A 16,357-nucleotide genomic window follows, 5' to 3' on the forward strand; every position below is an offset into this window, starting at 1 on the left:
TGATTACATGCACAGTTTCGTGTAGTTGTCGCTCTGAGAGATTCTCCGCTGTTCGGTTCATCTGTCACTCCTGTACATTCAGCAATATTCAGTCTATCCATCACTATCAGGCACTCTCCATCCAACAGTTTACCTGTCACTACTGCACTATGTTATTGATATAGTGTATGTCAATAACACTAATTGTTACTCAGGCTGTTTGATGTTCTTTATTTTTGTGTTTAGTTTTGATATTAATGGTGTATTTTATAGCAATATCCTGTTGCACAGTCTAGTTGAAAAAAAATGTTTTGACATGTAGTATTCAAATTACAACATAGAATATATGATTAGGTATTATACTTATGGCTTAGGAGAATGTTATGGCATTTTCTGAGAAAGGTAAATCTTTGGGAACTAAATTGAAATTTAAACCAGGCAGTTTATTCCTGATTGGTCAGGACGGGAATGAGTCAGTGAATGGCAGTCAGTTAAATGAGATCTGTGGTGTGAAGCACTGCTGCCTCACAGCACTAGGGAAATGGGTTTGATGCAAGCCTTGGGTGACTGTCTGCATGTTCCCCCGTGTCTGTGTGGGTTTCCTCCGGGTGCTCCGGTTTCCTCCCACAGTACAAAGATGTGCAGGTTAGTTGGATTGGCCATGCTAAATTGCCCCTTAGTGTCCAGAGATGTGCAAGTTAGGTGGAGTTACAGGGTAGGGTGAGGGAGTGGGCCTAGGTGGGCTCTTTCAGGGTGGGGGTTGGGGGGGGGGGGGGGAGCGGGAGGCGTTGGTGCAGACTCGATGGGCCTCATGGCCTCATTCTGTACGACAGATTCTACGGATAAGCAACAGTGGTGTCATCAAGCAAGTTGTGCATCCAATCAGATCAAATAATTCTCACAAACAGAGACGGGGAAATAAAAATCACAGATTAAAGCTCACTTTTTAATCATTACACAATGAGTGAAATCAAGAAAGGGACATAACAATGGCATCAAGATAGAAGATGAAATATCACAAACAAACTTAAAAAAATTACTGTTTATTATTTTAAAAATCATGCATCCTTTATTATGGAATGGAAAGAATGGAACCCCACACTTATAAAATTAATATTTCAGGTCAGAGACGTTGGCAGTAGCTACAATTTTACACACTGCAACAATTCAGTTCGGGATCATTTTGCAATGTTTAACAGTTAAAATGTTTTCTCTTAAGAGAAAGAATAGTGTATAAAAGCCTGATGATCATGCCATACAAGTAATTATGTAAAGTACGTATTAGTTTACCCTGGAAAGATCAAAATGTCACTGATACCAACTTTCCAATTCCCACATTTAATTGCACATGTACAGACGGTAGAAGTTGCCATGACTTTAACACTAATCATAGAATCATAGAATTTACAGTGCAGAAGAAGGCCATTCGGCCCATCGAATCTGCACCGGCTCTTGGAAAGAGCACCCTATCCAAGCCCACACCCCCACCCTATCCCCATAACCCAGTAATCCTACCCAACACTAAGGGCAATTTTGGACACTAAGGGCAATTTATCATGGCCAATCCACCTAACCTGCACATCTTTGGACTGTGGGAGGAAACCGGAGCACCCGGAGGAAACCCACGCACACACGGAGAGAACGTGCAGACTCCACACAGACAGTGACCCAAGCCGGGAATCGAACCTGGGACCTAGGAACTGTGAAGCAATTGTGCTAACCACTATGCTACCATGCTGCCCAAATGATGAACACTGACATTTTCACTGTCATTATAAGTACAAATTTTGGCTTAATCTATGGCATTCTGAGGACAGTTGGTGTGACTAAGATCATGTGGAATGTAGTCTGAATTTTGTCTTTATGTTGTATGAATATATGAGCATTACTTCAACAATGATGTTTTATTGGATTAGATGGGGAGTGGATCTAATTGTGTCACTCATTTGTAAGGTTTGTTCATTCCTGAACTAAAGAGTTGAGCTTATGTTCCTGTTAGTAGGAGACATCTCTCTCATAACCATTTTAAGCCACTTGATGTACCGGGCCACCTTTGTGTAGATGCCATACTTCCCTTTCTGTCCGCATCCTTCTCCCCAGCTCACAACGCCAGTCAAGAACCAGGTGTTCTTGTGTTTGGTAACATGGGGCCCACCACTATCCCCTTGGCAAGCGTCTTTGCTCTCATCCTTGTAGCCAGCACAGAACATGTTCTGAGACACAGGATACTTGCTGGACTCAATGCACTTTGTCCGATCAACGTACGGCACTTTGAGGCGCTGGAGCTTCTTGGCTGTCATCCCATGATCGAAGATACGGCCCCAACCACTGACTAATGCATCTGGCATTTTCATCAAGACCGTCTCTGCAAATTCTCTTTGGGGCAGGCAGATTGGAACAACATTCTTGTTGAAATGCATCGGATCCTTCAATACCAGGACTGCAATATCGTTGTCATATGTTTTATGGAAGAACCTATGGTGGGGAACTGCTGCCACAACCTCCAGTCGCTGTTCTGTATTCTCCTCTTTCTTGACATCAAACTCACCTGGGGGGGGAATAACAGATATGTGCCAATAAGGCAGCAACTCAACATTCAAACTTCCATTAATTTGTTCACAATGAACTGAAAAAAATAGTCATTTGGCAATACAAAATGTGACATGAAAGAGACATGTCAAAATATTTTATCTCGCAATCATAGAATCCCAACAGTGCAAGGGGAGATCATTCGGCCCATCGAGTGCACACCAACTCTCTGAAAGAGCACCCTACCTAGGCACAGTCCTCTACCCGATCCCTGTGACCCCACCTAACCTTTGGACACTAAGGAGCAATTTAGCATGGCCAATCCACCTAACCTGCATATCTTTGGACTATGGGAGAAAACCAGAGCATCCGGAGGAAACCAACACAGACACAGGGAGAAAGTGAAAACTCCACACAGACATTCACCCAAGGATGAAATTAAGCCCGGCTCCCTGACACTGTGCCACTGTGCTGTCCACTCATTGGAACCCTTTGGAAGTATACCAATATGAGAGGAAAATAATAATTTATACTGCAGGAGATTGCTGATTGGTTGGCAAGTAGACTCTGATTGGTTGAGGCATCATCATGGAGAATACACCAGGTGATTGACGGTTAGCTGCCAAGGATTGTTTGAAATTTAAACCAGGCCATTTAACCCTGGTTAGTACAGGCATTGCCCTGAGGAATGAATCAGCTTATTTATATTTAGCTTAATCAGGCACCATGGGGGGGATTCTCCCCTACCCGATGGAGTGAAGGATCCCGGCGCCGAGGAGTGGTGTGAACTACTCTGGCGTTGGGCCGCCCCTAAGGTGCGGAATCCTCCGCACCTTCAGGGGCTAGGCCGGCCCCGGAGTGGTTTGCGCCACGCCGGCCGGCAGGGAAGGGGCTTGGCGCCATTCCAAAAGGCGCCGAAAGGCTTCCGCCGGCCGGCGTGAGTCGGCGCATGCGCAGGAGCGTCAGCATGTGCTGCCGTCATCTCAGCGCATGCGCAAGGGAGGTTCATCTCCACGTCGGCCATCGTGGAAGACCACAGCGGGTGACGCGGAACAATAGAGTGCCCCCATGGCACAGGCCCGCCCGTGGATCAGTGGGCCCCGATCGCGGGCCAGGCCACCGTGGGGGAACCCCCTGGGGCCAAGTCCACCTGCGCCCCCCCCCGAGGACCCCGGAGGCCGCTCGCGTAGCCAGGTCCCGCCGGCAAATACCTGGTGTAACATACGCCGGCGGGACTGGCCGGCAGGGGGTCCCGCACCTTGTGTCCTTTCTGTCTACAAAGAACAAGTCTTACAACACCAGGTTAAAGTCCAACAGATTTGTTTCAAACACTAGCTTTCGGGTTAAGGAGCTGTGCTCTGAAAGCTAGTGTTTGAAACAAACCTGTTGGACTTTAACCTGGTGTTGTAAGACTTCTTACTGTGCTCACCCCAGTCCAACACAGGCATCTCCACATCATACAAAGAACAAGACAGCATGGTGGCAACGCGGTTGGCAGTCTCTACCTTGGCCGTTGTAAACAGCAGAAGGGACATGCTGTGTGACATGATTTGCCAGTCTTTGGGACATGAAGCCTGCATACCTGGCTTCATATACCACATTACTCATTTATTTGATGGGTAGAACATCTTTTTGGCTTGATGCGACTACCATTCATTAGCAAGCTGAGTAGTGCTCACCACTAACAGGTTGCTGCCATAAAGCAAGGGAAGAATTGGAGTCCTGCATTAATCCTGGACACTTGAGAATCTGGACAAATTTACAGATGGTGGGGATTTGGGAAAGTGGAGGTTCTTTGAATGAAGCCATCAAGATATTTCTCTGTAAGGGAAATTTTGAGATGGTCGTACCCCGGGTATCATAGAATTTACAGTGCAGACGGAGGCCATTAGGCCCATCGAATCAGCACTGGCTCTTGGAAAGAGCACCCTACTTAAGCCCATGCTTCCACCCTATCCCCATAATCCAGTAACCCACCAAACGTTTGTGGACACCAAGGGCAGACACAGGGAGAACGTGCAGATTCCGCACAGACAGTGACCCAAGCTGGGAATCGAATCTATGAACCTGGAGCTGTGAAGCAACTGTGCTAATCACAATGCTACTGTGCTGTATATCCTGGAAGTTGTGCCTGGGGACCTCTTGGAAATCCCCAGGCACTGACTGCACAATAATTCCTCAGGAAGTTACAACCCTGAGTCTGAAAGCCTCCAAAACTCTGATACAGAGTCAGAAAATTAGGACGGTTATAGAACATAGAACAGTACAGCACAGAACAGGCCCTTCGGCCCTCGATGTTGTGCCGAGCAATGATCACCCTACTCAAACCCATGTATCCACCCTATACCCATAACCCAACAACCCCCCCCCCTTAACCTTACTATTTAGGACACTACGGGCAATTTAGCATGGCCAATCCACCTAACCTGCACATCTTTGGACTGTGGGAGGAAACCGGAGCACCCGGAGGAAACCCACGCACACACGGGGAGGACATGCAGACTCCGCACAGACAGTGACCCAGCCAGGAATCGAACCTGGGACCCTAGAGCTGTGAAGCATTTATGCTAACCACCATGCTACCGTGCTGCCCCGTTCTGATTCTTTGAGCAAAATACTAACCCAGGAAATGTTAGAAGGATTACAACCAGTTTTAACTCCTGCACAACTATATTAGTGATCCTTCTTCCGACTGATTCACCACTGGACTCTCTGACTACCACCCTGACTCCTGACTACCTCCCCAAAACCTGAGTATCCCTCAACTACTCCCCTGCCTTTCCCCAAACCAATTACCTTCCTAACCACCTTTTGTCCCAATCAGCCCATCTGACCACCGTTAAGGGGTGGAATGGTGGCACAGTGGTTAGCACTGCTGCCTCACAGCTCCAGAGACGCAGGTTCAATTCCGACCTTGGGTGTCTGTGTGCAGTTTGTACTTTCTCCCAGTGACTTGGGTTTCCTCCAGATGCGACAACGAATGAACGGACATCGTGCGAAAATCACCAGGCAGGAATGTTCCCTTCCAGTTGGGGAACACTTCAGCAGTCAAGGGCATTCAGCCTCTGATCTCCGGGTAAGCGTTCTCCAAGGCGGCCCTCAGGACGCGTGACAACGGAGAATCGCTGAGCAGAAACTTATGGCCAAGTTCCGCACACATGAGTGCGGCCTCAACCGGGACCTAGGATTCATGTCGCATCACATTCATCCCCCACCATCTGGAATGGGCTTGCTAAATCCTACCAACTATCCTGGCTTGAGACAATTCACACCTCTTTAACCTGGGGTTACCCCTATCTCTGGATCTGTAAAGATTCAATTACCTGCAAATGCTCACATTCTAAGCATTGTCTGGCATCTTTGAATTTGACTATATATATGTTTCTGGAACATACCTCTTCATTCACCTGAGGAAGGAACAGTGCTCTGAAAGCTAGTGTTTAAAACAAACCTGTTGGACTTTAACCTGGTGTTGAAGACTTCTTACTGTGTTTCTGGTGGATAGCAGGTTAAAATCCATTTGCAGCTCTTTCCTCTCTGCCAGCAGCTCTATGGTCAGGGCCTCGGAGTACTTTCTGTTGACTTCCAGAATGGAGTCCACTTGCCGCTGCCTGGTCACCCTCTCTTCCCTATCTCCGTACGCCTTGTAGGCTATGATCTCTCCGCTAATCATGGCCTTCAGTGCCTCCCAAAACGTGGAGGGTGACTCCACTATGGCCCGTGACGTTTTGGCAGAAGACCTTGTCGGCCAGGAGGTCCGTGTCCAGCCTCCATGTGGGGCGCTGGGCACAGTCTGTCTCCAACCTCACATCGATGTAATGTGGAGCATGATCGGAGATAATGATTGTGGAGTATTCCGCTACCGTGATTCCTGGAAGCACCGATTACCCCTCTGCAAAGAAGTTAATACGGGTGTATACCTTGCACACTTGTGAAAAGTATGAAAATTCCTTTTCTCCCAGATGCAGGAACCTCCATGGATCCACCACCCCCAACTGCTCCATGAAGACTCCTCACTCCCTAGCCATGCCAGTCTTTCTCCCTGTTCTGGGGTTTGAACTGTCTATCGGTGGGTCCTTCATGCAACTGAAGTCACCCACACATAATCAATCGGTGTGTGTCAATGTTGGGGGTTTCCGCCATGGTCTTCTTTATGAATCCTGTGTCATCCCAGTTGGGAACGTACACATTTACCAGTAAGACCGTACGACCGGTGCCCCTTCCAGGACACCGCTGACCATGACGTACCGTCCCTCTGGTATTTACTGTATTATATACTTTGCCACCTGGTCGGTTTTTCGGTGAGTGTGTTCCCCTTCTCTCCACTTCCTCTCCCCCCTTCTTTTCTTCCCCCCTTGACTTTGGCTGTATTTCCCCTGTGATTGGCAGGGGCGGGGTGTGAGGGTAGCCGCCTCCCTCCCACATTGTCCCTTTTGTGTCTTTCCAGCCTTTTCTCCTCTTTCCACACCCTCCTACCCCCGGGTTGCGTGTTTCTATGGTTCCCCCCTCTGTTTTTCTTTTTCTTTTTCCTCTCCCTTTTCTTTCTATCTTTCCCGTTTCCCCATCTTACTCGTTGTTGCTGGCCTCAAACAGGTTCTGAAACAGGCCGGCAAACTGCCCCCATGTCTTTAGGAAGTCTTCCTCCGACCCTCGGATGACATATTTAACCTTCTCCAGGTAGAGATATTCCGAGAGGTCAGCGAGCCAGTCTGCAGCTGTGGGAGGTGCTGCTGATCCCCAGCTGAGCAGGTTTCTCCGGCGTTGGCCCCCTTCCCCATGTGTAGCTCTGGCTGCTCCAATATCCTGAAGATTGCTACTATTGGGCATGGCTTCACCCTCAGCCCCACAACCTTGGACATTGCCTCGGAGAAGGCTGTCTAGAACCCAGTAATTTTGGGACAAGCCCAGAATATGTGGGTATGGTTGGCAGGGCCTCTCTTGCACTGTTCACATTTCTCCTCCACCTCCGGGAAGAATCTGCTGATTCGGGTTCTGGTCAGGTGCGCTCTGTGCCCCACTTTGAGCTGCATTAGGCTGAGCCTTGCACAGGAGGAGGTGGAGTTTGTCCTGCTCAGTGCTTCGCTGCAGAGTCCCCACCCAACTTCTTTTTTTCTTAGAAAATATTTTATTAAGGCATTTATAATTTTGACATTTTAAACAAAAAAATCCAACACACACAAATACCCCACAATAACATGCCCGTCTTCCCCAAGCATAAACTATCATGGTCCATGTACCTACTCCATCCCACGGTTCTCCCTTCATTAGATTCCCTACCCATATTCGTCACTTCCGTGCCTCCCCCCACCCCTTGCTGACAGTCAATTTTCCTTGAATAGATTGATGAACGGATGCCACCTCCTAGCGATCCCCTGTAGTGAACCCCTTCAGGCGAACTTAATTTTTTCTAACCTAAGAAACTCTGCCATGTCACTAACGCAGCACTCGGCTTTGAGGCTTTGAGTTCCCTCATCCCAGCAGAATCCGTCTCTGGGCCACCAGGGAGGCAAAGGCCAAAATGTCAGCCTCTCGCCCTCCCCCCCCCCCCCCCCCCCCCCCCCGCCCCACTCCCGGGTTCCTGGATCTTCCGACACTCCAAATATTGCCACCATTGGACTCGGAGTCACCCTCCCTTCCAGGACCTCTGACATGACATCTGAGAATCCCTGCCAAAATCCCCTCAGCTTCGGACACACCCAAAACATGTGTACATGGTTCACAGGACCTCCCCCACAGTGCTCACACCTGTCCTCCACCTCCTCAAAAATCCTACTCTTCCGGGTCACAGTCATATCAGCCTGTGGACCACCTTGAACTGGATCAGGCTAAGCCTGGCACATGACGAGGATGAATTGACTCTCCTCAGGGCCTCCTCCCATAGTCCGACTTCCAACTCCCCTCCCAACTCTTCCTCCCACTTCCTCTTCACCTCCCCTATTGGGACTCCTACCCACTCCATCAATTCCTTATATGTTTCCGAGACCCTCCCCTCCCCAACTCCTGTTTTAGTCATAACCTTATCCTGTAGTGGGAGGCGAGGGAAGCTTGGGATCTGCCTCCGAAAAAAATCCCGCACCTGCAAGTATCGGAACCCATTCCCACCTGGCAACTCAAATTCCTCCTCTAGCTCCTCCTTAAAGAGGTCCCCAAATCTCTCAATCCCCACTCGCTGCCACCTCCTGAAGCCCCCCCTCCAGCCCCGCTGGAGCGAATGGGTGATTGTCACAGATCGGTGACCACACCAACGCCCCTCCAGTCTCATGTGCTGGCTCCATTGCTCCAAGACTCTCAGGGCTGCCACTACCACTGGGCTTGTGGAGTAACGGGCCATCGAGAACAGCACCCTTACAATGCCCTTACAAGATGCCATCTCTGCCTGCTCCCACACCGACCCCTCCCCCATTACCCACTTCCTAACCATTACTATATTAGCCGCCCAATAATAGTTGATAAAGTTCAGAAGGGCCAAACTCCCCTCTGCGCCCCCCGCTCAAGCAGGACCTTCTTTACCCGCGGGGCTTACCAAAAAATCCGAGATCGCCGCATTCATCTGAAAAACAAACAGCAATCTCGGAAGGACTGTCATCTTCACAGTCTGTCGCCTCCCCGCCAGTGACAGCGGGAGCACGTCCCACCTACAGAAGTCTCCTTTCATTTGGTCAATCACCCTGCCCAAATTTAATTCATGTAGCCGACCCCAGTCCCTTGCAACCTGAATCTCCAGGTACCTAAAACTCCCTCCCATCACTTTAAACGGCATCTCCCTCAGTCTCCTCTCCTGCCCCCTTGCCTGGATTGCAATAACATTGCTCTTGCCAAATTCAGTTTGTAACCTGAGAACCGACCAAATTCCTCCAGTATCCCCATAATTCCTGCAATTCCCCCCAACGGGTCTGTTATATAAAGAAACAAATTGTCCGCATAGAGCGAGACCCTGTTTTACCCCCCTCTCACTATCCCCTGCCAAACGTTGGATGTTTGCAGTGCCACTGCCAAAGGCTCTATGGCCAGGGCAAACTGTAGTGGTGAGAGTGGACACCCCCTGCCTCATCCCCCGACACAGGCTAAAATATTCCGACTGCACCCGATTCATCCTGACATTTGCCACCGGTGCCTGAGAGAGCAACCCTATCCACAAATCCCTGCCCAAACCCAAACTTTCCCAGGACATCCCACAAATATTTCCACTATTCCCACCCGATTAAAGGCCTTTTCTGCATCCATGGCCACCACCACCTCGACCTCGTGCACTACCGCAGGCATCGTTATTACATTAAGGAGCCGCCTAATATTGGCCGCCAGGTGTCGTCCCTTAACAAATCCCGTCTGGTCCTCCCCTCATTTCATTTCATTTCATTTCATTTTTTCATTCCCTATTACCCCTGCTCTATGTGTGTGGCCAAGATCTTTGCCAACAATCTCGCATCCACATTTAGCAGGGAGATTGGCCTCTACGAGCCACAGCTCTCTGGATCTTTTTTCCTGTTTCAAAATAAGGGAGATCGATGCCTGCGACAGCGTTGGGGAGAGCACTCCCAGCTCCTTGGACTCATTGAAAGCCTTTACAAAAAGCGGTCCCAACAGCCAGGAAAACGTTTTATAGAACGCCACTGGGTATCCGTCCTGTCCCGGAGCTTTGCCTGATTGCATCACCCCCAAACCCTCTATAACCTTCCCGAGCCCAAATGGGGCTCCTATATCCTCCACCAACTCCTCATCTATCCTCGTGAACTCCCCCAGAAATCGTTTCACCCCCTCCTCCCCGGCCAGGAGTTCCAATTTATACAATTTACTGTAAAACTCCTGAAACACACCCCCTGGCCCTCCCTCGGGCAGCTACTATCATCAACCCTCCTCCTCCTCCACTTTGGAAATCCCCTCCCTGTTAGCGGATTATTCCCCTCCCCCACCCAAACCCCCCACTCCCACTCCCCCTCCAACTTCCCCCCCCCCCCATAGATCTTCAGTTCACCCCCCACTTTGTTCCGTGAACACACCCGCCCAGATAGCTTGGCAGCCCCTGCCCATGGCGCCTAGCATCCTACCCCCCAACTGATTCCCCTCCCCTGCTCTTTGTGAAAATAATCAAAACAAAGGCAAGGTACGGACACAGAAACCACCCCTCATCCCTTAACAATGAACTATAAACCAGCCTAACCCCAAAAACCAGACAACTGAAAAGAACGGAAGAAACCCGAACACCAAAACCCCAACGTTTTCCACAGTACAGTACATTCACTCCACTTCTCCTCCATCAAAGTTCAAGATCCTCCTTTTCCTGCCAGTCCATTCTCTTTCATAAAGTCCACTGCCTCCTCTGCTGAGCCAGAGTACAACTCCTGGCCCCCACAGGTCACCCATAGGCGAGCCGGGTACAGTAGTACAAAAGTTATGCCCTTCTTGTACAAGGCCGACTTGACCCTGGTGAAACTCGCCCTATTCTTCGCCAGCTCTGCCCAGGCCCTAATACACATGGATCTCAGCACCGTCCCAGATACATCGCCTCGTCTGCCTAGCCCACCTCGTGATATGTTCCTTATCCAGGAACCGATGCAACCGTATCACCATCGCCCTCGATGGCTCGCCCCCCTTGGATTTGCGCATCAGTGCCCTGTGGGCCCAATCCACCTCCAACGGCCGGTCAAACGAACCTTCCCCAAGCACCTTCACCAGCATCTTCCCCACATACGCACCCGCATCCGTTCCTTCACTCCCCTCCGGCAGGCCCACGATCTGGATGTTCTGCCTACAAGAATGGTTCTCCAGATCCTCCACTGGATTCTGCTGGTCTTGAATCATAGAACATAGAACAGTACAGCACAGAACAGGCCCTTCGGCCCTCGATGTTGTGCCGAGCATTGTTCGAAACCAAGATCAAGCTATCCCACTCCCTGTCATTCTGGTGTGCTCCATGTGCCTAGCCAATAACCGCTTGAAAGTTCCAAAAGTGTCCAACTCCACTATCACAGCATGCAGTCCATTCCACACCCTAACCACTCTCTGAGTAAAGAACCTCCCTCGGATATCCCTCCTACATCTCCCACCCTGAATCTTATAGTTATGCCCCCTTGTAACAGCTACATCCACCCGAGGAAATAGTCTCTGAACGTCCACTCTATCTATCCCCCTTATCATCTTATAAACCTCTATTAAGTCGTCTCTCATCCTCCTCCGCTCCAAAGAGAAAAGCCCTAGCTCCCTCAACCTTTCCTCATAAGACCGATCCTGCAAACCAGGTGGCATCCTGGTAAATCTCCTTTGCACCCTTTCCAATGCTTCCACATCCTTCCTATAGTGAGGTGACCAGAACTGCGCACAATACTCCAAATGTGGTCTCACCAGGGTCATGTACAGCTGCAGCATAACCCCGCGGCTCTTAAACTCAAGCCCCCTGTTAATAAACGCTAACACACTATAGGCCTTCTGCACGGCTCTATACACTTGAGTGGCAACCTTCAGAGATCTGTGGACATGAACTCCAAGATCTCTCTGTTCCTCCACATTCCTCAGAACCCTGCCGTTGACCCTTTATTCCGCATTCAAATCTTTTCTACCAAAATGAATCACCTCGCAATTATCAGGGTTAAACTCCATCTGCCATTTTTCGGCCCAGCTCTACATCCTATCAATGTCTCTTTGCAGTCTACAACAGCCCTCCACCTCATCCACTACTCCACCAATCTTGGTATCATCAGCAAATTTACTGACCCACCCTTCAGCCCCCTCCTCCAGGTCATCAATCCCATCTCTGCTGCCATCAAGGTGGACTGTCCTCATGCTCCCCACCAGCTCCTCCAACCTCTGTATCTCCTGTCCCTGGGCTGCCTGTCTCATCTCAACGAGGTGATCGAGTCCATCATCGGGCCAGGTCCTCCAAACTTTCCTTCTGCTGCTGGGTGAACTTCTCGTTCAAGAAGCTCACTAACTGCTCCACTGACCACTGGGCCGGCAGGTCCGGACCCTGCCCCTGCCCATCCGCCATCTCCGCGTGCGTTGCCCCACTTCTCACTTGCCTCAGCCAACTGGTTTGCTTTTTTTCCAGGCACTTCTGGTCTGCAGCTCCATAAACTCGGGGTCACTCTCTTCTGCCCTCACTTCTACACCTTATTCCTCCAAAATCCCTGCTACAAACCAGGGTAAAGGCCACAAAAAGACCACAACGAGCTGCCAAATATCCTGCCAAATATGCCACCAGTCTGTCCGCCCGTCGTTCTTGCCCCTTTCCTTCGCTCCTGTTTCTGACTTCTTGCCGTCCCCTCGATCTGCTGTTTGCTGGCATCCTCTTTGCTTCTCGCGCTGTTCGTGCCTTTTGTGTTCGGGTGGGTTTTGGGTGGCTTTAGGGCCAAACTCTCCAGTAAATTTACTGTGTTGGGTCTGACTGGGAGGAGAGCTACCTGATGTATGATCACTCAGCACATCGCCGCCACTGGAAGTCCTTATGCACCCTAATTGAAATATACTCTCCTCTAACCACTGCCTTCAACGCCTTTCACAATGTAGCTGCCAGGACCTGTGATGCCTTATTCTGCTCCACCCCTATCTTTCAGCCCAGTTTTGTGCACTGAGGAGCTCTGCTCACCGGAACACCTCAGTGTAGTCCCACACCCCTCCCAACACACACACAGGGCACCTCTGGCCTCTCGCCAGCACACAAAAAAATGCCAGCTGTCCATACCACCTGGGTACCTTGGCAGTGCCAGGTTGGAACCCAGGGCTCTGAGCCCCTCCCCACTGTGAGCCCCACCCCCTACCCACTCTGAGCCCCACCCACTCCCCACTCTGAGCCCCTCCCCACTCTGAGCCCCACTCCACTCTGAGCCCCTCCCCCCTCCCCACTCTGAGCCCCACCCCCTCCCCACTCTGAGCCCCTCTCCACTCTGAGCCCCACCCCCTCCCCACTCTGAGCCCCTCCCCCCTCCCCACTCTGAGCCCCTCTCCACTCTGAGCCCCACCCCCTCCCCACTCTGAGCCCCACCCCCTCCCCACTCTGAGCCCCTCCCCACTCTGAGCCCCTCCCCCCCTCCCCACTTTGAGCCCCACCCACTCCTCACTCTGAGCCCCTCCCCACTCTGAGCCCCACTCCACTCTGAGCCCCTCCCCCTCCCCACTCTGAGCCCCACCCCCTCCCCACTCTGAGCCCCTCTCCACTCTGAGCCCCACCCCCTCCCCACTCTGAGCCCCTACCCCCTCCCCACTCTGAGCCCCTCTCCACTCTGAGCCCCACCCCCTCCCCACTCTGAGCCCCACCCCCTCCCCACTCTGAGCCCCTCTCCACTCCGAGCCCCACCCCCTCCCCACTCTGAGCCCCCACCCCTCCCCACTCTGAGCCCCACCCGCTCCCCACTCTGAGCCCCACCCCCTCCCCACTCTGAGCCCCACCCCCTCCCCACTCTGAGCCCCTCTCCACTCTGAGCCCCACCCCCTCCCCACTCTGAGCCCCTACCCCCTCCCCACTCTGAGCCCCTCTCCACTCTGAGCCCCTACCCCTTCCCCACTCTGAGCCCCTCCCCACTCTGAGCCCCTCCCCACTCTGAGCCCCTCCCCACTCTGAGTACCTCCCCACTCTGAGCCCCTCCCCACATTGAGACCCTACCCCCTCCCCACTCTGAGCCCCTCCCCTTCCCCACTCTGAGTACCTCCCCACTGAGCCCCTCCCTGCTCTGAGCCCCTCCCCACATTGAGCACCTACCCCCTCCCCACTCTGAGCCCCTCCCTGCTCTGAGCCCCTCCCCACTTTGAGCCCCTTCACCCTTCCCACTGTGAGCCCCTCCACCCTTCCCACTCTGAGCCCTTCCCCACTCTGAGCCCCTCCCCACTCTGAGGCCCTCCCCACTCTGAGCCCCTCCCCCCTCTGAGCCCCTCCCCCCCCCACTCTGAGCCCTTCCCCACCCTGAGCCCTCCCCCTCCCCACTCTGATCCCCTCCCTGTCCCCACTCTGAGCCCTTCCCCACTCTGAGCCCCTCCCCCTCCCCACTCTGATCCCCTCCCCCTCCCCATTCTGAGCCCCCCACTCTGAGCCCCTCCCCACTCTGAGCCCCTCCCCACTCTGAGGCCCTCCCGATCCCCACTCTGAGCACCCCCCCACTCTGAGCCCCTCCCCCCACTCTGAGCCCCTCCCCTCACTCAGAGCTCCTTCCCCCACTCTGAGCCCCTCCCCCTCCCCACTCTGATCCCCTCCCCCTCCCCACTCTGAGCCCTCCACTCTGAGCCCCTCCCCGCTCCCCACTCTGAGGCTCTGAGCCCCTCCCCACTCTGAGCCCCTCCCCACTCTGAGGCCCTCCCGATCCCCACTCTGAGCACCCCTCCCACTCTGAGCCCCTCCCCCCACTCTGAGGCCCTCCCCTACTGCTCTGTGCCCCTCCCCCCTCCCCGCTCAGAACCCCACCCCCCTCCCCACTCTGAGCCCCTCCCTACTCTAAGCCCCTCCCCCTCTGCACTCTGAGCCCCTCCCCACTCTGAGCCCCTTCCCCCCACTCTGTGCCCCTCCCACCTCCCCACTCTGAGCCCCTCCCCCCCACTGTTAGCCCCTCCCCCCTCTCCACTGAGCTCCTCCCCCTCCCCACTCTGAGCCCCTCCCCCCACTCTAAGGCCCTCCCCCCACTCTGAGCCTCTCCCCCTCCCCGCTCTGAGTCCCTCCCCCGTCCTCCCTCTGAGCCCCTCCCTGCTCTGAGCCCCTCCCCCTCCCCACTCTGAGCCCCTCCTCCCTCCTTGCTCTGAGCCCCTCCTCGCTCTGAGCCCCTCCCCCTCCCTGCTTTGAGCCCTTCCCCCCCCCCCCCCCCCGGTCTGAGCACCTCCCAGCCCCAACTCTGAGCCCCGCCCCTCTCCCCACTCTGAGCCCCTCCCCCCCCACTCTGAGCCCCTCCCCTCCCCACTCTGAGCCCCTCCTCCCACTCTGAGACCCTCCCCCCCCACTCTGAGCCCCTCGCCCCACTCTGAGCCCATCCCCCCCACTTTGAGCCCGCCCCCCCCACTCTGAGCCCCTCCCCCCACTCTGAGACCCTCCCCCTCCCTGCTCAAAGTCCCTCCCCCTCCCCCTCTGCACCCCTCCCTGCTCTGAGCCCCTCCCCTCTCCACTCTGAGCCCCTCCCCCCCACTCTGAGATCCTCCCCCTCCCTGCTCTTAGCCCCTCCCCCCCAATCTGAGCCCCTCCCCCCCACTCTGAGCCCCTCCCCCCCACTCTGAGACCCTTGCCCTCCCTGCTCAGAGTCCCTCCCCCTCCCCCTCTGTGCCCCTCCCTGCTCTGAGCCCCTCCCCTCCCCACTCTGAGCCCCTCCCGCCGCTCTGTGACCCTCCCCCTCCCTGCTCTGAGCCCCTTCCCCTCCTGCTCTGAGCCCCTCCCCCTCCCTGCTTTGAGCCCTTCCCCCTCCCCACTCTGAGCCCTTCCCCCCTCCCCACTCTGAGCCCCTCCACCACACTCTGAGCCCCTCTCCCCTACATCACTCTGACCCTTCCCCCCCCACCCCCCTCTGTGGGCTGCCCCAATTCTCTGTCCCCGCCGCTGTCAATGGGATTTCCCATCGAAGCACCTCACACCCCAAACCCCACACTCCCCCACATTCCACACCCCCCACACCCCTCCACACCCAACACCCCCCACACCCCACACACGCCACACCCCACACCACCCCACACCTCACATCCCCCCACATCCCACACCCCCCCCACACCCACCCCCCACACCCCACACCCCCCCACTCCACACAACCCCACACACGCCACACCCCACACCACCCCACACCTCACACCCCCCCACATCCGACACCCCCCCACACCCACCCTACCACACCCCATACCCCCACACCCCCCCTCACACCACGCACCACACCCCACACCACATCACCACTCCCCA

At 53.8% G+C, this 16,357-nt stretch overlaps 1 protein-coding gene across 1 annotated transcript in view; it reads right to left on the reverse strand.

Annotated features, from left to right (window-relative positions):
• Positions 1-904: 904 nt before the first annotated feature.
• The window catches only part of LOC119969341 (coagulation factor X-like), a 172,330-nt gene continuing 156,877 nt past the window's right edge, over positions 905-16,357 (reverse strand). The window contains exon 8 of the mRNA XM_038802863.1: positions 905-2,527. Coding sequence (XP_038658791.1) covers positions 1,950-2,527 — 578 coding nt within the window. The 3' untranslated portion in view covers positions 905-1,949. The remainder of the gene's footprint in view (positions 2,528-16,357) is intronic.

The sequence above is a fragment of the Scyliorhinus canicula genome, chromosome 7 (assembly GCF_902713615.1).
Source record: "Scyliorhinus canicula chromosome 7, sScyCan1.1, whole genome shotgun sequence".
Taxonomy (NCBI): domain Eukaryota; kingdom Metazoa; phylum Chordata; class Chondrichthyes; order Carcharhiniformes; family Scyliorhinidae; genus Scyliorhinus; species Scyliorhinus canicula.